The sequence below is a fragment of the Gossypium hirsutum genome, chromosome A08 (genome assembly GCF_007990345.1).
Source record: "Gossypium hirsutum isolate 1008001.06 chromosome A08, Gossypium_hirsutum_v2.1, whole genome shotgun sequence".
Taxonomy (NCBI): domain Eukaryota; kingdom Viridiplantae; phylum Streptophyta; class Magnoliopsida; order Malvales; family Malvaceae; genus Gossypium; species Gossypium hirsutum.
Window position 1 is genome coordinate 122,615,502 of NC_053431.1, and position 18,673 is coordinate 122,634,174.

The 18,673-nt window shown below is 32.0% G+C and overlaps 4 protein-coding genes across 5 annotated transcripts; 1 reads left to right on the forward strand and 3 right to left on the reverse strand.

Moving 5' to 3' along the window:
* Positions 1-92: 92 nt before the first annotated feature.
* Positions 93-2,625, reverse strand: LOC107905217 (probable E3 ubiquitin-protein ligase LUL4). Its single transcript, XM_016831812.2, has 4 exons — positions 1,953-2,625; positions 1,143-1,644; positions 908-1,006; positions 93-802 (listed from the first exon to the last, which is right to left on the reverse strand). Exons 1-4 carry the CDS (start codon positions 2,396-2,398, stop codon positions 731-733), a joined length of 1,119 nt encoding a protein of 372 aa, XP_016687301.1. The 5' UTR covers positions 2,399-2,625; the 3' UTR covers positions 93-730.
* A 1,436-nt stretch (positions 2,626-4,061) lies between these two features.
* LOC107894487 (UDP-N-acetylglucosamine transferase subunit ALG13 homolog) lies at positions 4,062-10,067 on the forward strand. Of its 2 annotated transcripts, none has more exons than XM_016819760.2 (4): positions 4,062-4,536; positions 8,507-8,696; positions 9,019-9,118; positions 9,575-10,067. In XM_016819760.2, exons 2-4 carry the CDS (start codon positions 8,517-8,519, stop codon positions 9,832-9,834), a joined length of 540 nt encoding a protein of 179 aa, XP_016675249.1. In that variant the 5' UTR covers positions 4,062-4,536; positions 8,507-8,516; the 3' UTR covers positions 9,835-10,067. The 2 variants fall into 2 exon arrangements, with proteins under 2 accessions (XP_016675249.1, XP_016675254.1); XM_016819765.2 differs by lacking the exon at positions 4,062-4,536 and adding an exon at positions 4,583-6,783.
* A 2,206-nt stretch (positions 10,068-12,273) lies between these two features.
* LOC107958149 (E3 ubiquitin-protein ligase ATL31) lies at positions 12,274-14,115 on the reverse strand. The gene has a single exon (XM_016893836.2). The coding sequence runs from the start codon at positions 13,694-13,696 to the stop codon at positions 12,410-12,412; it is 1,287 nt and encodes a 428-aa protein (XP_016749325.2). The 5' UTR covers positions 13,697-14,115; the 3' UTR covers positions 12,274-12,409.
* Positions 14,116-15,645: 1,530 nt separating this feature from the next.
* Positions 15,646-17,053, reverse strand: LOC107894500 (E3 ubiquitin-protein ligase ATL6). The gene has a single exon (XM_041075120.1). The coding sequence runs from the start codon at positions 16,898-16,900 to the stop codon at positions 15,752-15,754; it is 1,149 nt and encodes a 382-aa protein (XP_040931054.1). The 5' UTR covers positions 16,901-17,053; the 3' UTR covers positions 15,646-15,751.
* Positions 17,054-18,673: the final 1,620 nt, after the last annotated feature.

The window sequence follows — 18,673 nt, forward strand, 5'->3', positions numbered from 1 at the left end:
AGGACAATATGAATGGGAATAAAGTAAAAGTAATATTGGCTTATTCATTTATAATATTTGTTTATTATAAAGAGAGGAGAGGGTGTTCCGAATGTCATTCAAAAAATGCAGCATCCGACATGATGAAAATGCAGACCAACATTTTTGCTGTAAAGAAAAATCCCAACAAAGATTCAAATTCTAAAACCAAATAAGAACAATTCCATGTTTCCTTTTCACTTTAAGACACTGTTCAAAGACATAACACCTCACTTTTGTCCCCCCACTCACTACACCTATCTATACTTTATTACATTCCAACCATCTGTTTCTTTTCTTCTTTTTTTTCTTACTTGTACACCAAATATTCTCTCTGTCTTTTCTGTTCCACTAGCCGAAAGGAGACCATAATCCCGAGTTGCATATGTTGGGATTCGAACTGATTTTATAGTTTGCTTAGCTAGTGTATGTAACTATACCAGACTGTAGTCTGTGACAAGAAAAGAGGTTGCATAAGCTGGGATTTGAGCTCAAATCTACTAGATATCACTTATTAAAAGTAGTTGCGTGAGTAACCAACTCAGTAAATCTCGGTTCTAAGATTCTAAGATTCGAGCTCGAATCTATTAGATCAATTTTCAAAAGTGATTGTATAAACCAACTCGATAAACCAAGTTTCTATAGTTTTCTTTTGCTTTGCTAGTTTATGCAAATATACCATCAATCTCAAGCATATAAACTAATAAATGCTTCAAAGCTGTTTATAAACACTGTCCAACAGGTGAGTTTTGTGGGCTTCTAAAAATGCTTTGCTTAGTTGATTCTGCAACAAGAAATATAAAGCTTGTAAGGCAAGTCAGTGATTCAAGACTTCAATACTCGTAAAAATAAAGTTAAACATAGATTTTGTTTTGATTTGATTTCTTACTTCGATCTTGATCTCTATTAGTTCCTGGATTGAATGCCGGCATACCGGACACCTCTTCGATTTCAGCCTCAATTGTTTAGCACACTCACTGCACAGACACTGACAAAGAAAATATTGGCAATAGGAAGTTATAATCAAGTACCTAACAATGTATCTTCACATTAAAAAAAACTACGAGATTGCCTCTTTTTTCGATCTGGGGTGACAGAGGAATGGATTATGATGGAAGTCTTACCATGTGCCGACAAGGCAAAACAGCAGTATCTTTTGGTTCAGTCATGCATATCACACGTGTTCCAAATGACTCACTATCATCCTCAACACCTTGTTCATTACAATTCTCAATCCCATAGATCTCCCTAAGCTCATATCGAATCCCTTCGATCCACAATATCTGTTTGATTACTTTCACTTCGAAATGGCCTTCGTCATTGAGCTTCAAAACAGCTTGAGTGATTTGTGCATGTGGAGGCTGCTCAAAATCTGCAGTTGACATGAAAGATGGAAAACTTGTTTCTGCAGATATAACAAGTGGGCAAATGTCATCTTCTTCCTTTGAGAGTCTTGAAAGAAGATTGAATTCGAAGAAACCTAGGCTGATCCCGGTTCCTGAAGGCTGATAGAATTTTTGAGCCAATCCTTTCTGGAATGGAATGGTCTTAGGCATATAAATTTCAGGATACATTGGCATGAAATTGCAGTTAAGTCCTTCCTTGGCAAAGTAAAATATGGTGATGCTGTCATAAAAATGACCAAAACAAATCAATCAAAAGCAAATATAGTGCTACAATTCTTCTAAAGTAAAATTGACATATATTTGGACATGACACACACACACACACATATCTATAAACAAAGTATGCGATCTCTATGAATTACTTACTTTCAACTTAGAACTTACCTCATTCTAAACCATCATGGTGAACACTGATGTGTAAGGCATAGATAAAAATCAGATGTAGTAATCTATTTAATTAATAAAACATTCAAAATAGTAGAGGGTTTCAATACGAAAAAAGCTCATATGTAAATGCATATATCTGACCTGCCATCAACAAGAGCATCAAAAGTGAAAGAAAGCAAGAGAGAATCCAAGTGATTATGATCAAGGAAAAGTGAAATGGTGTCCTTGTGAATGTTGACATCACTCTTGATCTTCTTGGCAGTTTTGTGATCAACATAAGCAGGTGGAGTTAATGAACAAAATGGTGGTGAAGCCATCATTGAAAGAGAAGAAGAAGAATATGGAGGAGGAGGGTGGTGGTAATAGTTTGGTGATGCAGAAGGGCGTGGTGCATTAGCTGCAAAAGCATAAGTATTTCCATTAACAGCATTGGAAGAAGATGGTGATGATGGAATGGAGATGTTTTCGGTAGAACCGCCATTGAAGCTGGAATTGAAGGTTGATGAAGATGATGAGATTGAGTTATTTTGAGAAGGAAGTTGTGTTTGAGGATGGGGTCTTCTTAGTTTGCTAAGGGAATGTCCCATGGATTCCTTAAAGTTTGGAAGAACAAAGTCTTGGTTTTTGGCATTGGGACTTGGGAATTGCGACAGATAAGTATTTAATCATCTTCAATCAAATTAATTACTCCTTTAATTTCTTTTTTTTTCTTCTTCTTTTAGTGATTAGATTAACTCATGTACGTATACACTAAGTAAAGATTTAATTTTTAAAATTAAAAGTTATTTTGGTATGATTTATGTTATCCTATTTTTTTCCATTTATTTTTCTTTTAATATTTAGGTTAATTTTTTCTACAGAACAGCAAATTAAAGATATAAGGAGGAAAGTAGCAACTTTTATAAACAAAACGCGACTAGATTAAGAGTGAGTTTGGATGAGCGATGGGGTGCGGTGTGTTTAACTTACTTTTTGTCTCATGCTACAGTATCTAATCTCACTGCCATCGCTGTGTTTACATTAACCGCAGATAAACGCACTGCCCATCTAAACCCACTCTAAACATTTTGCGGTGTTTAATATCAAATCGCCACAACATTAATGCCTTTTAAAGTGTTTAAAAACACAGCTAAATTAAATATGTTTGTGACTATTATAGAAACAAACATCAGGAAAAACTAATTGATTAAAGCAAGAAATCATAATTCCATGAAATAGGTTTGGCGCCATATGTATAGTGGTTAGGGATGATCAAACGGTTAATTAAACTGAACTTTTTAATCCTTTAACTGTTAATCGAATTGAACCGAAGTTTTTTAAAAAAATTAATCGAACCGAAATATTTTGGTTAATTCGGCCAGTTAACTAAAATTTATATGTTTTTTTTGTTAAAATAAGTATAAAACATATCAATAAATAAATAAATGAACAATGTTCATTTAACTGAATTAACTGAATTAACTGAATTAGTAATAGTTTAATACATATAATATAATATTATTTATTAAGTTCGGTTAATTCAATTAATTATCCTATTTCAAACTGAATTAATTGTTAACCGAAATTTCAAAAAACCTTTAACTAACCTCCGATTGAACTAGATCGGTCTTTCGATTGAACTAGATCAATTAACTGACCGATTAACCGAATAAGATCAATTTAGTCAGTTAATTCAATTTTAATCAAAGTTTAAACACCCCTAATAGTGACGTTTACAGTTTTTACCGCGAAATATATGTAATAGTCACTGTGGTTAAGTGATAAACGTCGTCACATTCATGTGAAAAAATAGAAAAAAAATTATTAAAAAGTATTATTTACTTATACAATACAATTAGCAGCTTTTTGGCCTACAAAAGTCGTCGTTAAAAATAACATGCGGTGGCATTTCGGTTAAACGCCACTAATATAAATAAATAATATCTTTAAAAGATAGTTTATTTTTCCAAATAGATTTGGTGACGTTTATTAACTGCAATATTAATATTTTGTTTGACAAAAAAAAAGTATTCTATTGAAATGTTACATTTCGTTGCATTTTTGTTAAATCTGTTCAAGGATCTGTTAGTCGGATTTGTCACAAATTTAATTTAAATAATAAAAAGTATTTTAAATTAAAATTTAATTAGAACATATATAAATTAACAATTAAAATATATTTTATAATAATTTATTAATTTTTAATAGTAAAATAAAATTCTTAACAAGTCAAGCCAACTTAAAAAGATATTTTAAAACTAAATTTTAACTAAATTCAATCCATAAACAAGTGTAATAAATGGGATAATATGTAAACCTTCGACTGTATTTATTAGAAGCGCGGCTAATTTAAAATAAGTTTGCTAACTCTTTTTTTTTTTTTTTAATTTTACTCATATGAGTTTAAATTAGTTGAACTGAATTATTATGGATCGAGTAGAACCACCAGACCTCCCCTAAAAACAAAAAATCCCTAAGTGCCGCTCACCACCTCCACCTGTCCAGCGCCGCTGCCCGACGACAGCCATCTCCACTCCGGCGGCCGCTTTGTCTTCCGCTTCTTCTGTCGCCGGCGCCCATCACCGTTGCGTCGTCCCGCTCGTTCCTCCATCAAAACACTTTCGTCATTCCGGTCAAGCTGCTGTTTCCTCTGTTGCCGGCGTTCATCACTGCCGTCGTCTTCTCCGCTGCAGCATTCAGTCGTCGCCGTCCCGCTGTGCCGCCGGTCAATCTCATCCAATTCCGGGTATCTTCAATTTTTTTTTTTGATAATCGCTCTAGTAAGAAAAAAGAATTGCAGAGAAGACGACTTTATATTTGAATTGATGTTATATGGGTTGAACAGGTAATTAATTAAATTCAAAAATACTAACTTTTGGTTGCTTTGATTTTATGGCCATGACCTTATGGTTTTTTGGAGCTGCTTCTCCATTGCTTTTTCAGTTTTGATGATGGGGGAACTCAATCTTTAGGAGGATTTAATTAGACCAGCTAATGTAGTTCATCAATGTGCTTAATTACCTGTTTGAAACTTTCTTAGGAAATAGCTATAATGGCAGTTGTTCTTGTTTGGTTTATATTTAGTTCATGGCATTAAGGTTGGACCTCTATTTCAGTTGTATTTCAGTTTCGAGGTCTTAAGCTTAAAACACAAATCTATGCTAGATGCTCATTACTAAAGGAACACAGTATATAAGTGGATCGTGTATTACATACTTAGGGAATGTGTAACAATACTATATTAGAAATTAGTTCAAGTAGAAGTTCATTCATTTGGTGTAAGTAAGTACGATCTATACCGCCTTTCCTCTCTTCATATATTTTTTCTTTTTTGTGGACTTTGTTCTTTGGCTATGGATGCAATCTATATTGGCATTATCTTAAAAGTATTAATTAAAAAAAAAAAGATGATGAATCATGAGGATGTTTGATAAATAGCTGAGTCAAAGAAAAGATCGTTCCTCGTCATGCTTCTTGTCTTTTGTTGTATATTATTAAACTTCCTTTTCGCTATCAAAACAAAACTGTTGGCATATTTGCAGTATAATATTAAGATCTGAATATGGTTTAGTTGAGTATTCTTTAGCATTTCGGCAAGTATTAGTATTGATATTTGGGAAGTAATATGTAAATACCACTTTTAGTTCTCTATCAAATGATATGTCCTAACCTTGGAACTGTTAGCTTTCTTTCCCTTAAACTTTTTATGGCAAAAAAAAAAAAGATTAAGACATCTTTTGAAACAATGCTTAAAAAACATTGTTCCCTAAACCTTAAATATAAAGGATATTTATCTTTAAGAAGCATCATTTGCTTTATTTTTAATTTTATAATGCATTGAATCTATATGCTAATCCCCAACTGGAATATATTTATATATACATAATAGGCATATAAGCAAAGAAGCTAAACATGCTGATCATTCATGCATATCCATATGAAAAGGTACAAATTAAACGTGTGTGAATTTTAATAAATTAGAAAACATATAAAGTTTAAATTAAATATAAATATATATAGCTATGTCGATCATCCAAAAAAAATATAGTTTCCACGTTGAGCCCAGTTGATATACACAGCTAAGAAAATGTCCAGAAATAGGCAATAGCCCCCACTCTTTTTCCTCTAGAATCTATTTACGCAAATTTAGGCAATACACACAGCTATGCTTCATGATTATTATATTTGTTGAATAGCAGTTTTGAAATATCACAATAAAGTGAATTGAAAAAAACTTCTGATTCAAAGATTCAGGCTTTGAATTACTTGACCATGGATGTGAAGCTTGAAAGTCAATAATTAACATTTTTCGCATGTTTTATATTATAATTTAATTCCAATATATTAGGTTAACTAATCAACAAATATGTCATGTACTTTGGGGAAGGTTAAATTCTGCTATTAGTCCCTGTACTTTATGGAAGTTGTGAATTTAGCCCCTGTACTTTTATTTGATTAATTCTAGTCCCTGTACTTTTCAAAATAAAAGAAAATAAAAGGAAAAGAGAAATGGAAGTTAAAAGAAAATAAAAGGAAAAAATTAAATTGCTCAGAATGAAAAACTATAGGGATTAGATGTGGAATCTGACCTAAATTTTATTGTCTAAAATGATGATTTAATGTGCTAGTTAACAGTTCAGCGACCAAACTGTTACAAATTGATAATATTAGTGACCATTTTATAACAAATTAAAGTTCGGTGATTAAAACATAATTTAAACCTTACATAAATGACTATTTCTACAGTTTACCCTTGAATAATTCGTTAAAATAAAGATGCTGTTTAAAAAAAAAAAGAAAAGTCAGAATTGACCTTTGACCAAAATTTCCCAAACCATGAGTGTGTGTGTTCTAAACTTCTAATTCTAACCTAAAAGAAAACCTAGAACCCTCTGTATGTTTGCCGGATCCTCCCTACTGCTGCTTTGCCAATACCTGAAGGGGCATCGTTTTCATTTGAAGCCATTGTTAGCTAAACATTTTGAGATTTGAGGTAAGTTTTTCTTTAGTAATTTTATTCTTTCTCTCCTGTTAATGGTATTTTGATTAAGTTCATCATGTTGAAAATTGTTCCATGAACTAAACCAGTATCGGTTTCTTCAATTCTTTTTAAGTCTCAACAAACCTCTCCTTGCTTGTAATTGGGATACTCTTCTTTGTTGATGCCAACACTTTTGGTTGGTTGAAATAATAAATCATTCAGTAAAACAAGTTGTGTACCTAATTCTCTGAAGTTCTTGAATAAAAATATCCTCAACTGTTGCAAAGCTCTAATTTCTATTAGTGCTTGTCCAGAAACTATGTTTATCTGCAAATGCAAAGGTCATAATTTAAAACCTAATTCCATTCACATATGTAAAAATAGGATCTGTACTTTTCCATTCTAATGTTAATAAAAGTAGAGATCTGTCACCATGCCTTGATGATCTTTAAAACCTTTTTTTTTTTTGGTTCAGATTCTGATGTGAAAAGCACACACAGAAAAGACACAATATCGAGTTGAACAATATTAAACAAAAAATGATCTGATGAAAAATTGGATTTAATTGCCCTTTTTATAATTATTTATATTAAATAAGGTGGGTCACTGGAGATGTATGCATAGCGGGTAAATATTTGATTTAGAAGAATCTTTTTTCTATTCAAGTTCAGTTTTTAGCCTGAATTTGGTTGTTTGTCATCTGGGTTAATTATTTAAAGATTTGAGAACAGGGGACATTTCTGGTTCATAAGCAGCACTGGTGTTTGGGTGTTATATAGTGTCCTATACTGTTAGAATCAGGCTCTGGGTTTATACTTTGGGGCTAAACCAGTTGTGGTTGATTGCTATCATTTTATGCTTATGCCTGCATGCCATTGCGATTAATTAGAATAACTCCAAAGCATTCCTTTAACTTTTAGTATTCTTGTCAACCTGGCATGCATGAAAATTACTTTCCAAATCAGATATAATCATAAAATATATGATCAATATGTCTTAGATTAAGCATTTCAGTTTATCCATTACACGACATGTTTCTACACAAAGATTCACTCTTGATTCAGGCCATATTTCTCTCTTGAATTAAGATGAACCCCAGTTCCGGTATGTTAATTGTATATCCACCATTAAGTTTTAAGGTAGGAGCTAACACTTGTTAAAGGCTTTAGTTATAGGCAAAGCGAAATTAAAATTGATAAGAAAGAAGTATCACCTAAAAGGACCAAAACCATTTCTTACAGATTTGTTGGTGCTCATCTAGGCTCAGGTGCCTAGCCAATGTTTTATTTACAAGGACAACTTCCTTGAATATGAGCCACCTTTGGCAAAAACTGATGTCTCTTTGATTTTTTTTAAACAAAAACTGATTTAGATAATCAAGCCAGGTAAAATGTTACTTTGTGTTATATATCAGCAGACAAACTTATAGAAGAATAGCGTTTAGAGTGCAGTTTGGTCTAGCGATATCATTTTTTGGTTCCCTCATTTTGTTAACCTTCGTTGAGATTGTCTTTGGTTGTTTCTGCTTTTATTTCTGGCTTTGGGGTGCCTTTGCTACCTTTAAGAGTTGTTTAAGGTTTGAGATTCCTGTTTCCTAGTCTAGTCTAGGAGTGTTATTGTATTGTTGTTCTCTGCTTTCATAGAACTTGTACTCTGCCCATTTGAGATATCTAACAAATTCAATTGCTTTTGGCTAAGTAATAAATAAAAAATGAATCTGTTGTGTAAACTGTAGGTGATTCTAGATGGGAGAGGCTCGGGATGGGGTGAAGGTAAAGAGAGTGGTTTTCGTTACAGTGGGAACAACATGTTTTGATGCACTTGTTAAAGTGGCGGATTCTCAGGAAGTTAAGGATGAGTTATATAGAAGAGGGTATACTGATCTTCTCATTCAAATGGGTCGAGGGTCATATCTTCCTATAAAGGTAGAGAACTAGTGATCAATAAATTTTAATGTGAGAAAAAGAAACATTATTGTAATTGCTTTTATCAAATTTGTGATGTTGATTTATGGGTATGAATTTAAAGAAAAGCAAGAAATATTGGAAGTATCAGAATCTTCCAACAGGATTCTATATTAAGTAATTCACACTTTTGTTATTGTCTTGCCATAACATGAAAATATGGTTAAAAAATTTAATGATGAAGATGGAGTTTTGCCACTCTTCTTTTGAAATGAAGATTGTGTCCCCTTCTTCCTTTTGTTCTTATTCTTGTGATTTTCCTAAGGTTTATTTTTTAATGTAGTCTACTGGTGATGATGGATCTTTGGCTGTAGACTACTTCACATTTTCATCGAGCATTGCGGACTATCTGAGATCTGCATCGCTTGTGATCAGTCATGCAGGTAACTCTCTCTTTCTATATATTCCTTTATATGCTATTTTTATCTACCTTGGAAAAAATTTGAATGTCATTCTTATTTTCCTTTCTATTGGACATGCTTATTGAATGTTTTCTAGTCTATAGAACTATTTTGTTTCTTCATTCAGCAAAAAGAATAGCAGAGGATTTTGGTGTAATCCCATGATCACATGACCATGTTATGGCATCCCTATTCATCGTTTATGGTTAATTTAAGTGGTGGATGTATTTACTAGGAATTCAAGTAAGTCTGTTAAATCTGTGAAATGATTTTGACATGGCACAACCTTTTGAAGTTATTCATAAGCTAATTGATTTGTTTCGTTATTCTGAGCTTTGCTATTTTATGGTTGTCACTGAGTATTTCTGCTATAGTTTTGTTTATATCAGTAGATTATCGGAAATACTTTTTAAGGAACTACTTCCAACTATTCTGTAGGTTCTGGGAGCATATTTGAGACCTTGCAGCTTGGCAAACCTCTAATTGTTGTTGTCAATGAAGATTTGATGGATAATCATCAGAGTGAGTTAGCAGAAGAACTGGCAGAGAGAAAACATTTATATTGTGCTCGTCCTCTGACACTCCACCAAACTATAGCCGGTATGGATTTGAATTCTCTTGTTCCGTACTCTCCGGGAGATGCCACACCAGTGGCCAAACTGATAAATAGGTTTCTTGGCTTTCCAGAAGAGTCATGAGCTTGAATATAATATAAAAAAAAAAAACTGAGCAATCCTAGGGAAAGCTTCTTGCATCAATGACCCCAACTAAGGATTTATGTTTAAATATTTCTTCCCTTATAGAATGTTGCCTAGTGAGTTTGCATAGGCATCATATATTGTCACAAAATTTCACCCATGTTGCAGAAATTCTACAAACATGTGATGTTATATCAACAAGTGAAAATGGAAATCTTCTGGCCTTCTCTGTTTGCATAGGCATCATTATATTTCCGTTACATGCATTTCCCCTTTCAGACCATTTAATGCAGCTTCAAGATGACATATACCGCGCAGATGATAACTAGTTATGTATCTAAACTCAGATGTGTGTCGGATATATGCATGTGTCCAATACAGGTATATATATATATTCAGTTTTCAGAGTTTTACTGTATACTTGGTGTGTCATAAGGTCACATGATTTGCAGGGCTTGTTTGATGTGATAATAGATCTAAAAAACAGCTGTAGGTTGAGCTTGCAATTATTGTTTTATTGGTAAGGACTTAGTCAGCAAAACAGGCAATGCAAAATAGCTATCTAGGTTCACATGATTTTCAGGGTTTGATGTCGTAGGTTGGGCTGAAAAGCAGCAGTATCTTGATTGAAGCAAACACCAATGAAAACAAAATTAGTTATATTATATATTATTTCGTAAATTACATAGCATTGGATGGGGAGTTACTGTTTTTTTAATGCAATTTAAATATCTTGATTTGACTTTTACTGGTCTTCACTGGGGAAATTAACACCTAGATTCAGGCATTAGAATTTTCTACAAATTTATAAACCACCAAAAGGGAAAAATATATATAATCCTTTGTTAATTAATGCCTAAAATCTTATATGTCAAATCTTCTTTCATAATTGGATCTATCCACAAATTTTATGAAACATATTGATAGCCACACATCAATTACTTACATGAATCCAAATCTACAATGATGGGAAATATCAATCTTTTAAAATCCTCCAAAATTAGTTTTACAAAGAGATTGTAATTTGAGAATAGAAAATTATAAATAATCTTTGCCCAAATTACTGTTTGATAATTATCAAATTAAAAGAATACAATCTTTGCCAAAAATTTGTGGTGAAAGGGTTAGTCAAATTACTATTTACAAATCTAGAATTTAGTTTTTGAGGAGTTAAATTATTTTAGATTTTAAAATTTAGATCTAATTGTTAATATTGTTAAAGTTTTTGTTAAATTTATTTATGCGATATTTTGAAATTTTAAAAAAAAATTTGGTAACAATGTAATTAAAAAGTTGACGAGATAAATTTGAATTTAACAAAATAATTTTAATAGTGTTGACAGTTAGACTTAAATTTTAAAATTTAAAATTTTAAAAATAAAGACTAAATTCCTAAAAATAAAGTATAAGAATAAAATTCTAAATTAAAAAAAAAACATAAAGATTTATGATATTTTAACCATAGCAAAAAGAGGTGTTGTGTAATGAAATGGAAGGAATAAATGAAGGTGGAATGCAGGCCGTAGGAACCCAAAATGGGAAAAATAGAAACAAGCATGGTAAAAGTATCACAATTTTTGTACTATTTATTGTATTGCATTTTAGATTATTTATTGAAAAATTAGGTAAATTAATCCTTATAGATTAGATGAATGAGCAAAACAATACTTCCAATAAAATTGTATCATTAAATATTTGTTTTAGTGTTATATATAAAAAATATAATATTAAATTTATTCCTTAACTTTTACACCTTTATTTAATTTTAGCCATACTTTTTTATTGAAAATAAATTACAACTTTTTTAAAATTAGTAAGGCTAAAAGGCTAAAAAAAAGCTTTCGTAACAATTTTTTTAAAAAAATCAATTAAGCCCTTTTAAAATTTTAATTTTTTTAAAAAATTATAAAAAAAATTATAAAATTTAATTAAAAATAATAATATCGACCCATTAAAAATATTTTTTTAAAGAAAAAATTAGGATTAAATATCGAAAATCTTTTTCTTTTGTTTGTTCTAATGGTTATAAGGGGAAAAATTAAGATTAGATTTCGTAAATCTTATAACTATTAAAGTTATTTTTTTTAAAAAAAATTGGGATTAAACTTTAAATCTTAAATTCAATAGTATAATATCTTTTAAGAATTATTGCATAAATCCATTAAATAAATTCCATAAATGTATGTTTATTCACAATATGGTAAGTTTCTGGTTTTCAATAAAATTAATATCAAATAAAAAGCAAAAATAAAAAACAAAAAAATTTGCTCAAATAAAAAAGATGCATTGGTATTTGGTACACAAATGTTGCGGCCTTTTAACTAGAAAAACTAACAATACTGTTAATCAACTATTATAATTGTTGAAAGTAATAATAACAAAAATTTTAGATCGGAAGACGGCTCAAGTCACCCGCGGGTTTAATCGGCAAACTTCAAGCCGCTTTGTCACTAGTCGGCGCCATTTTTAGTGGATTCATGGAAGAGTCCCTACTAAAAAAAAACGGTGGTGTCATAGAAACACCTGTCCGTCTAACTTGGTTCTATGGTCTAACTTGCCAAGTGGTCAAAAGCTTTCATCTACTACTTCCATCATTGTTTTCTCTAGTAAGTGAACTTTCTTTAGGCAACACTAAACTCTTTCCTCGATTTAATAATTGTTTTCGAACATCAATCGGTAATTGCAATGTAAATCGATCTATGTTTTCACTTGGTTGGATTAAAGAGTGTCCGGTCGAGTACGATCGTGAGAAAAAGGGTTTACGTGTGTAATTCATATTTAAAATTTGATTCACGTTAATTATTTTAACCTCTAAGGAGACTTGAGCCTCCACGTCAGAAGTAATAGTATTGATATTTTGATTCTCCCCCCTTTCTTCTCTTATTTCTAAATTATTGTCGTTATTTTGAGCCTCGAGGTCTAACTCGATGACTGTATTATCTAACTCAATGGGTTGGCTCACAGGATCACCAAGTTCTGTTATTTCTAAATCATTGTCGTTATTTTGAGCCTCGAAGTTTAACTCAATAACTGTATTATCTAACTCAATGAGTTGACTCACAGGATCACCAGGTTGAGTAGCGAGATTAGCTCTACAAACGGGGCATGTAACATGAGAAGCCAACCAAGGATCGATACATTCAGCGTGGAAAACGTGGTCGCATTTGGGGATTAAACGCAGCGTTTCGTCATCTTCGAACTCGTTCAAACAAACCGCGCACTCCAAAGCTCCTTTCCCGATCTTATGAACTTTCACTTCGGAGTAAACCATGGTGGGGAAAGTCTCGATCACAGATGCTTCAAGCCCACGCATCTCATCACGACGGCCACGCCAGGCTCCGACGTTGACAGGGCGGACGCTGCTTCCATTCCCGCCAGATCTAGAGCAGTTCCGTAAATAAATCGAGAAAAAACCCATAAAAAACAAAGCAACAACCAAACCGGCGATGATCATAGCCATGGTAGGGGTAAAACGGGCATAAGACTCATGCCCTATGTTCGAGTCAGTGAGTTGAGCAGCGGAGGGCGGCGGAGAGAAGAAAAGAAGGAAAAAAAGAAAGGAAACAATTCCATTTTTGCCGCCAGACGACATGGTGAGATGAAAAGTATGACCGCGGCGGTTGCCTCGATTCAATACAAAAATTTCCAATATATATTTTTCGCCATTTTCTTGCTCTAACCTCTTTCTAAAAATAACTATTGTTACGAATCCAATAGTTTTCTTAACGTCAAAAACCAATGCAAGTTCTTTACTAGAAAAACCAATACCTAATTTTAGGCAATAGAATATTCTACATACAACAAAGCAAGTTCTTGGATGCTTCGGTTGGATACAATGTCTGGACTTACTCGTGATCACCATGGCTGTTTAGCTGTGGGGCTATACCAAGGATGTTGGAATCTGCCGGGCTTTGGTGGCTGAACTATGGGGGGCATTTGAAGGTTTAATGGTAGTTTGGGAAAAAAGGTGCCCACCGATTCAGCTAGAAATGGACTCGCTACAGGCAGTGGAGCTGCTGCGTGATAGTGGGTTGAGCTGCATTCCGATGGTTAACAGGTTGTTACTCAAACGTCAACGGGAGATACGGGTTGGCCATATGTTGCGATCTAGAAATTAAGTAGCTGATGATATGGCACGATTAGCGCGGATGATCCGAGGGGATAGAAGGGTGTTTACAGAACCTCCATTTTCTGTAACTGTTTTGCTGCAAGCTGATTGTAATGTTGTGAACATCCCACTAAGGCTGTAACTCTCCCTTTTGAAAAAGAAAAAAAATACTATATTATAAACCTCCAACATATGACATAAAAAATATATAAAAAAAAATTGAGTAGAATTTCTAATAAATACTTAACAATTTATTTAAATGCAACTAAAATTAATTATAATTTTTTATCTTCATCTTTTAATAACGATGTTAAACTTTTTATCGAGTGAAGACGATTTATTATTATTATTATTATTATTGGTGTAATTTAATTTTATTAGAAGAATAAATTTAAAAGTACGATTTTATTATATTATTATATATTTTGAGAAATTTGTGAACACTAAGTCAAAAGTTATTAGTGAAAAGAGGATTAGAGACCAAACTATGTCATATTAAGTCAAATTATTGTTTGAATAATTAAATGTTCACAAATTCTGGTGAACTCCAGAGAACTCCTTTTTTATTTTATTTTTTTTATGTTCCATTTCAGAGACAAATTTAACTTCGCATCATCACTTTCTTTCTTACTATCTTATTCTTCGTCTAACCCTATCTTTATTTTTTATTTAAGATTCGAAACGTGTCTTAAACTACAAACCATTCAATTGAATGTACTAACAAAATAACGATTTAATAATTAATATGATATATCAGTAACCATCGACGAGTAAAAGAATATGACCTAAATCCAAATTTATCTGATGATTAGTGTTTGAGATTAAAGAAAAAAATGTTTGATTTGTAACATCTAAAGTTGTTTCATAAAAAATTTAAATTGTAAAAGAGTAAGAAAAAAGAGTATTCAATTAGTAAATAGAAAAAATTATATAACATCAATTTTAACAGTCCAATGACTTAAATAAAAATTTTTGAATAATTCATTAATGATACAATTATTTGTTGGAATGCCAATTTTCTAATAAGTTAAATTTTTATCTTTTGCAAAAAGATGTCAATATTTTGAAAATTGTTGTAAGAAAAGGATGGCACCTTAGTGGAGTCAAACAAATGTGCTATAATGAAATGGAAGGAATAAATGAAGGTGAAATCTCCATTGCACAAGCATCATGAACAAATTGATTGGATAAATTTAGACCGATCGATTAAAATTGGGAATCAAAACCTTTCTTCCCAAGCAATACAATGACATGGGGATTTGAGATAGATTCCGTACACACTTGTAAACTTATTCACAATAAGGTGAGTGATTGGATTACATTGAAAATATTTTTCCTTTTTTTTCAAACATGAAAGCAACCACACCCATATCTCTCTCAACAACACTCCTATTGTAGAAATAACTAGAAATGCAACCAAAAAAAAAAACAGTAACAACATATATTCTCTTTTCTTTTCAATTTATTATTTGACATTTTCAGTCTAATTAATTAAAGAAATACGTTCGAGTAATTATATATAAAATAACTTAAAATCGAAATAAAATTAGAATAGAGGGACTAAAACTCAAAATAATTCTAAGAGATCCAAAATTTAGTTACTAGAATGAAGAAAATTTAAATAATAAAAATAAAAATTAGGGACGATTGTGATCTTACAAATATTTCTAGTGAAAACCAAATTAAATTGAATAAATAAAAAATGATTAAATAAGCATTGCATTGATAGGGTTCATATCTACACAAATGCCGTGGCTTTTAAGTAGAAAAATTAATTATAGCATTTAATGAAGATTGTTGAAAACAACATTAAACCGGAGGACGGCTTGAGTCACCCGCTGGTTCAGCCGGCAAACTTGAGGCATCTTCGCCATTATTAGCTGTTACCTTTGGCGACTTCGTGGAAGATACTCTACTAAAAAACGGTGGTGTCATACTAAACACCCACCGGTCCGACTTGACTCCGCCATCAGATTTGTCAAGTGATCGAAAAAGCTTTCCTCTACTACTTCCACCACCGTCTTCTCCGGTTCGGTATCCTCGTCTTGAGCTTCTTTCCCTAGGCAACACCAAGCTCGTTGCTCGATTTAACTTTCGGTTTATTAACTGTTTTCGAACATCAACCGGTAACCGCAAAGTGAACCGGTCTGTGTTTTCACCTGGTTGGACCAAAGAGTGCCCGGTTGAGTGAGATCGCAGGAAAAAGAACTTACGTGTTCTGCTTGATATTGATCCACGTGTCCGGTTCCTATTTAAAGTTCGGTTCAAGTCAATTACTTCAACTTCCGGCGCAACTTGAGCCTCCGCATCGGAGTTAATATTATTAGGATTTATCCTCCTTTCTTCTTCCAGTTCTGAGTCATCGTCGTAGTTCTGAGCCTCGAGGTCCAACTCGGTGGTGGTGTTATCCAACTCGGCGGGTTGGCTCACAGGGTCACCGGGTTGAGGAGCGAGATTAGCTCTACAAACGGGGCAGGTAGTATGAGAAGCCAACCAAGCGTCGATACAATCAGGGTGGAAAACGTGGTCGCATTTGGGGATTAAACGCAGCGTTTCCTCATCTTCGAACTCGTTCAAGCAAACTGCGCACTCCAAAGCTCCTTTCCCGATCTTATGAACTTTCACTTCGGAGTAAACCATGGTGGGGAAAGTCTCGATCACAGACGGCTCAAGCCCACGCATCCCACGGCGAGAACGCCCAGTTTCGCCATTGAAAGGGCGGACGACGCTTCCGTTGGCGTTGGCTTCGGAGCAGTTCCGAAGATAAATAGAGAAAAAACCCATAAAGAACAAAGCGGAAATCAAGACAACCACGATGATAGCCATGGAAGGGGTGAAACGGGCGTAAGGGTAACGGTCGTTGTTCGGGTCGGTAGGTTGAGCGGTGGAGGGAGGCGGAGAGAGGAAAAGGAGTAGGAAAAGAACGAAAACGATTCCATGTTTGGCGGTGGAGAACATGGTGAGAAGAGTGAGAAGAAAAAAGGGCTTGATGGGTTTTAAATGAGAGGCGAAGAAGGCAAGGTGGATGGAAAGTGGGGGCGCGTGGGTCAATAGTTGGACTTAAAGCTTTTTTTGCTTTGAAATACGGACAAGGTGAGCCACATGGGATTTGGGTTAAGTCATTTTTGTCCGAAAGGAAGGTTCTAATATTTATTGGGAAATATGCTGAATTTTCTTTTTTGAAAAAATAACTTTCAATTTATTAATCTATGCTATTTAGAAAAAAGGAAAACGTATATCTTATAGGATATGCTTTCAATCAGTTGAAAACACATTTTATAAGAGTATTTTCAATAAAAATAAATAAATTTTTTTTTCAGGTGGATAAGTGTTAGTATTTTTAGCCTTGAGTCTCGGGTTTGATTCTTTTCTTACTTGCATTTATATATATTTTTTTCATGTTATTTAAAATTTTTTTATTTTTAATTAATTTTTTTTATATTAACTTTTTTGCTTAAATGGCTAGATAATCGTGATGTCATTTTTTAAACTTAAGTTCAATTCCTCCTATAAGTATTTTAATATGTATTTTTTCTTTCTATGCTATTTCGAAAAAAATATTTTATAATTAATAAATATATGTTTTCAGTTTTTTATTTTTAATTAATAACTCTTTTATTTATAAAATCAAATAATAAATATGTAAATATTTTTAAAAAATATCAACTAATTCTTTAGATATATTTTTCTTTATAGATAATATTTATATGTCAAATATTTATTTTTTCCACCTATATTATTGGAGTATGGTGATTTTTAATATTATAAAATCAAATAATTATTTTAAATATGTAAAATATTTCAAATATCACTATGTTCATATGTGAAATATTTCAAATACACATACAAAAATATATAATATGTCAATTTAATACACTCGTGATATTGATTGAAAAATAAATAATATACATATAAAAACTATATTTACTAAAAATAATGATATTTACAATAATTATTTGATTTTATAAACAAAATAGTTATTAATTAAAAATATGAATTAAAAATAAAAAACTTAAAAACAACATATTTATTAATTATAAACATTGATTAAAAATAAATTTAAAAAAAAGCTTGAAACAACATGAAATAAAAAATACATATTAAAATATTTATAAGAGGAACTGAACTTAAGACTCAAAAATAAAATCACAATTATCTAACCATTTAACAAAAAAAAAGCTAGTGCATTAAAAATTTAATTAAAAAAAAACTTGAAACAACATGAAATAAAAAATACAAATGTGACGTAAAGATAAATGCATTAACTTTTGACCATTTGATCAAAAGAGCTAAATTATTCATTTTTAGTGAAATACGAGTCTTGTAGGACGCATTTTCTTTTTTCTCTTCAAAATGCCTAAATTGATAAAATTAAATAAAAAATCTACATTTTTAAATAAGTATTTTTCAACATATAAATTACACGACGGTGATAGGTTGTTTACTTTGATTTTTAATTACTTTGTTGAAATTCGATTTTCATGAAAAATTTTGTTTTTTTGAAAATAAAAATAAAAGAAGTTTCCAAACAAAGAGGAGACTTTTTTGTATAATTGGTGACGTAAGATCTGACAACTGCATAATAATAATGATAATTCCTAGATAATAAAAAACCGTAATAAATTAATTATTCCATAGGAACTTAAAATCCATTCAATAGATACTGTACCAAGTTAAATTAATTGCGTGTCTGGCAAGGTTTAATTTTGTCAAATAGAAAAGAAATTATGG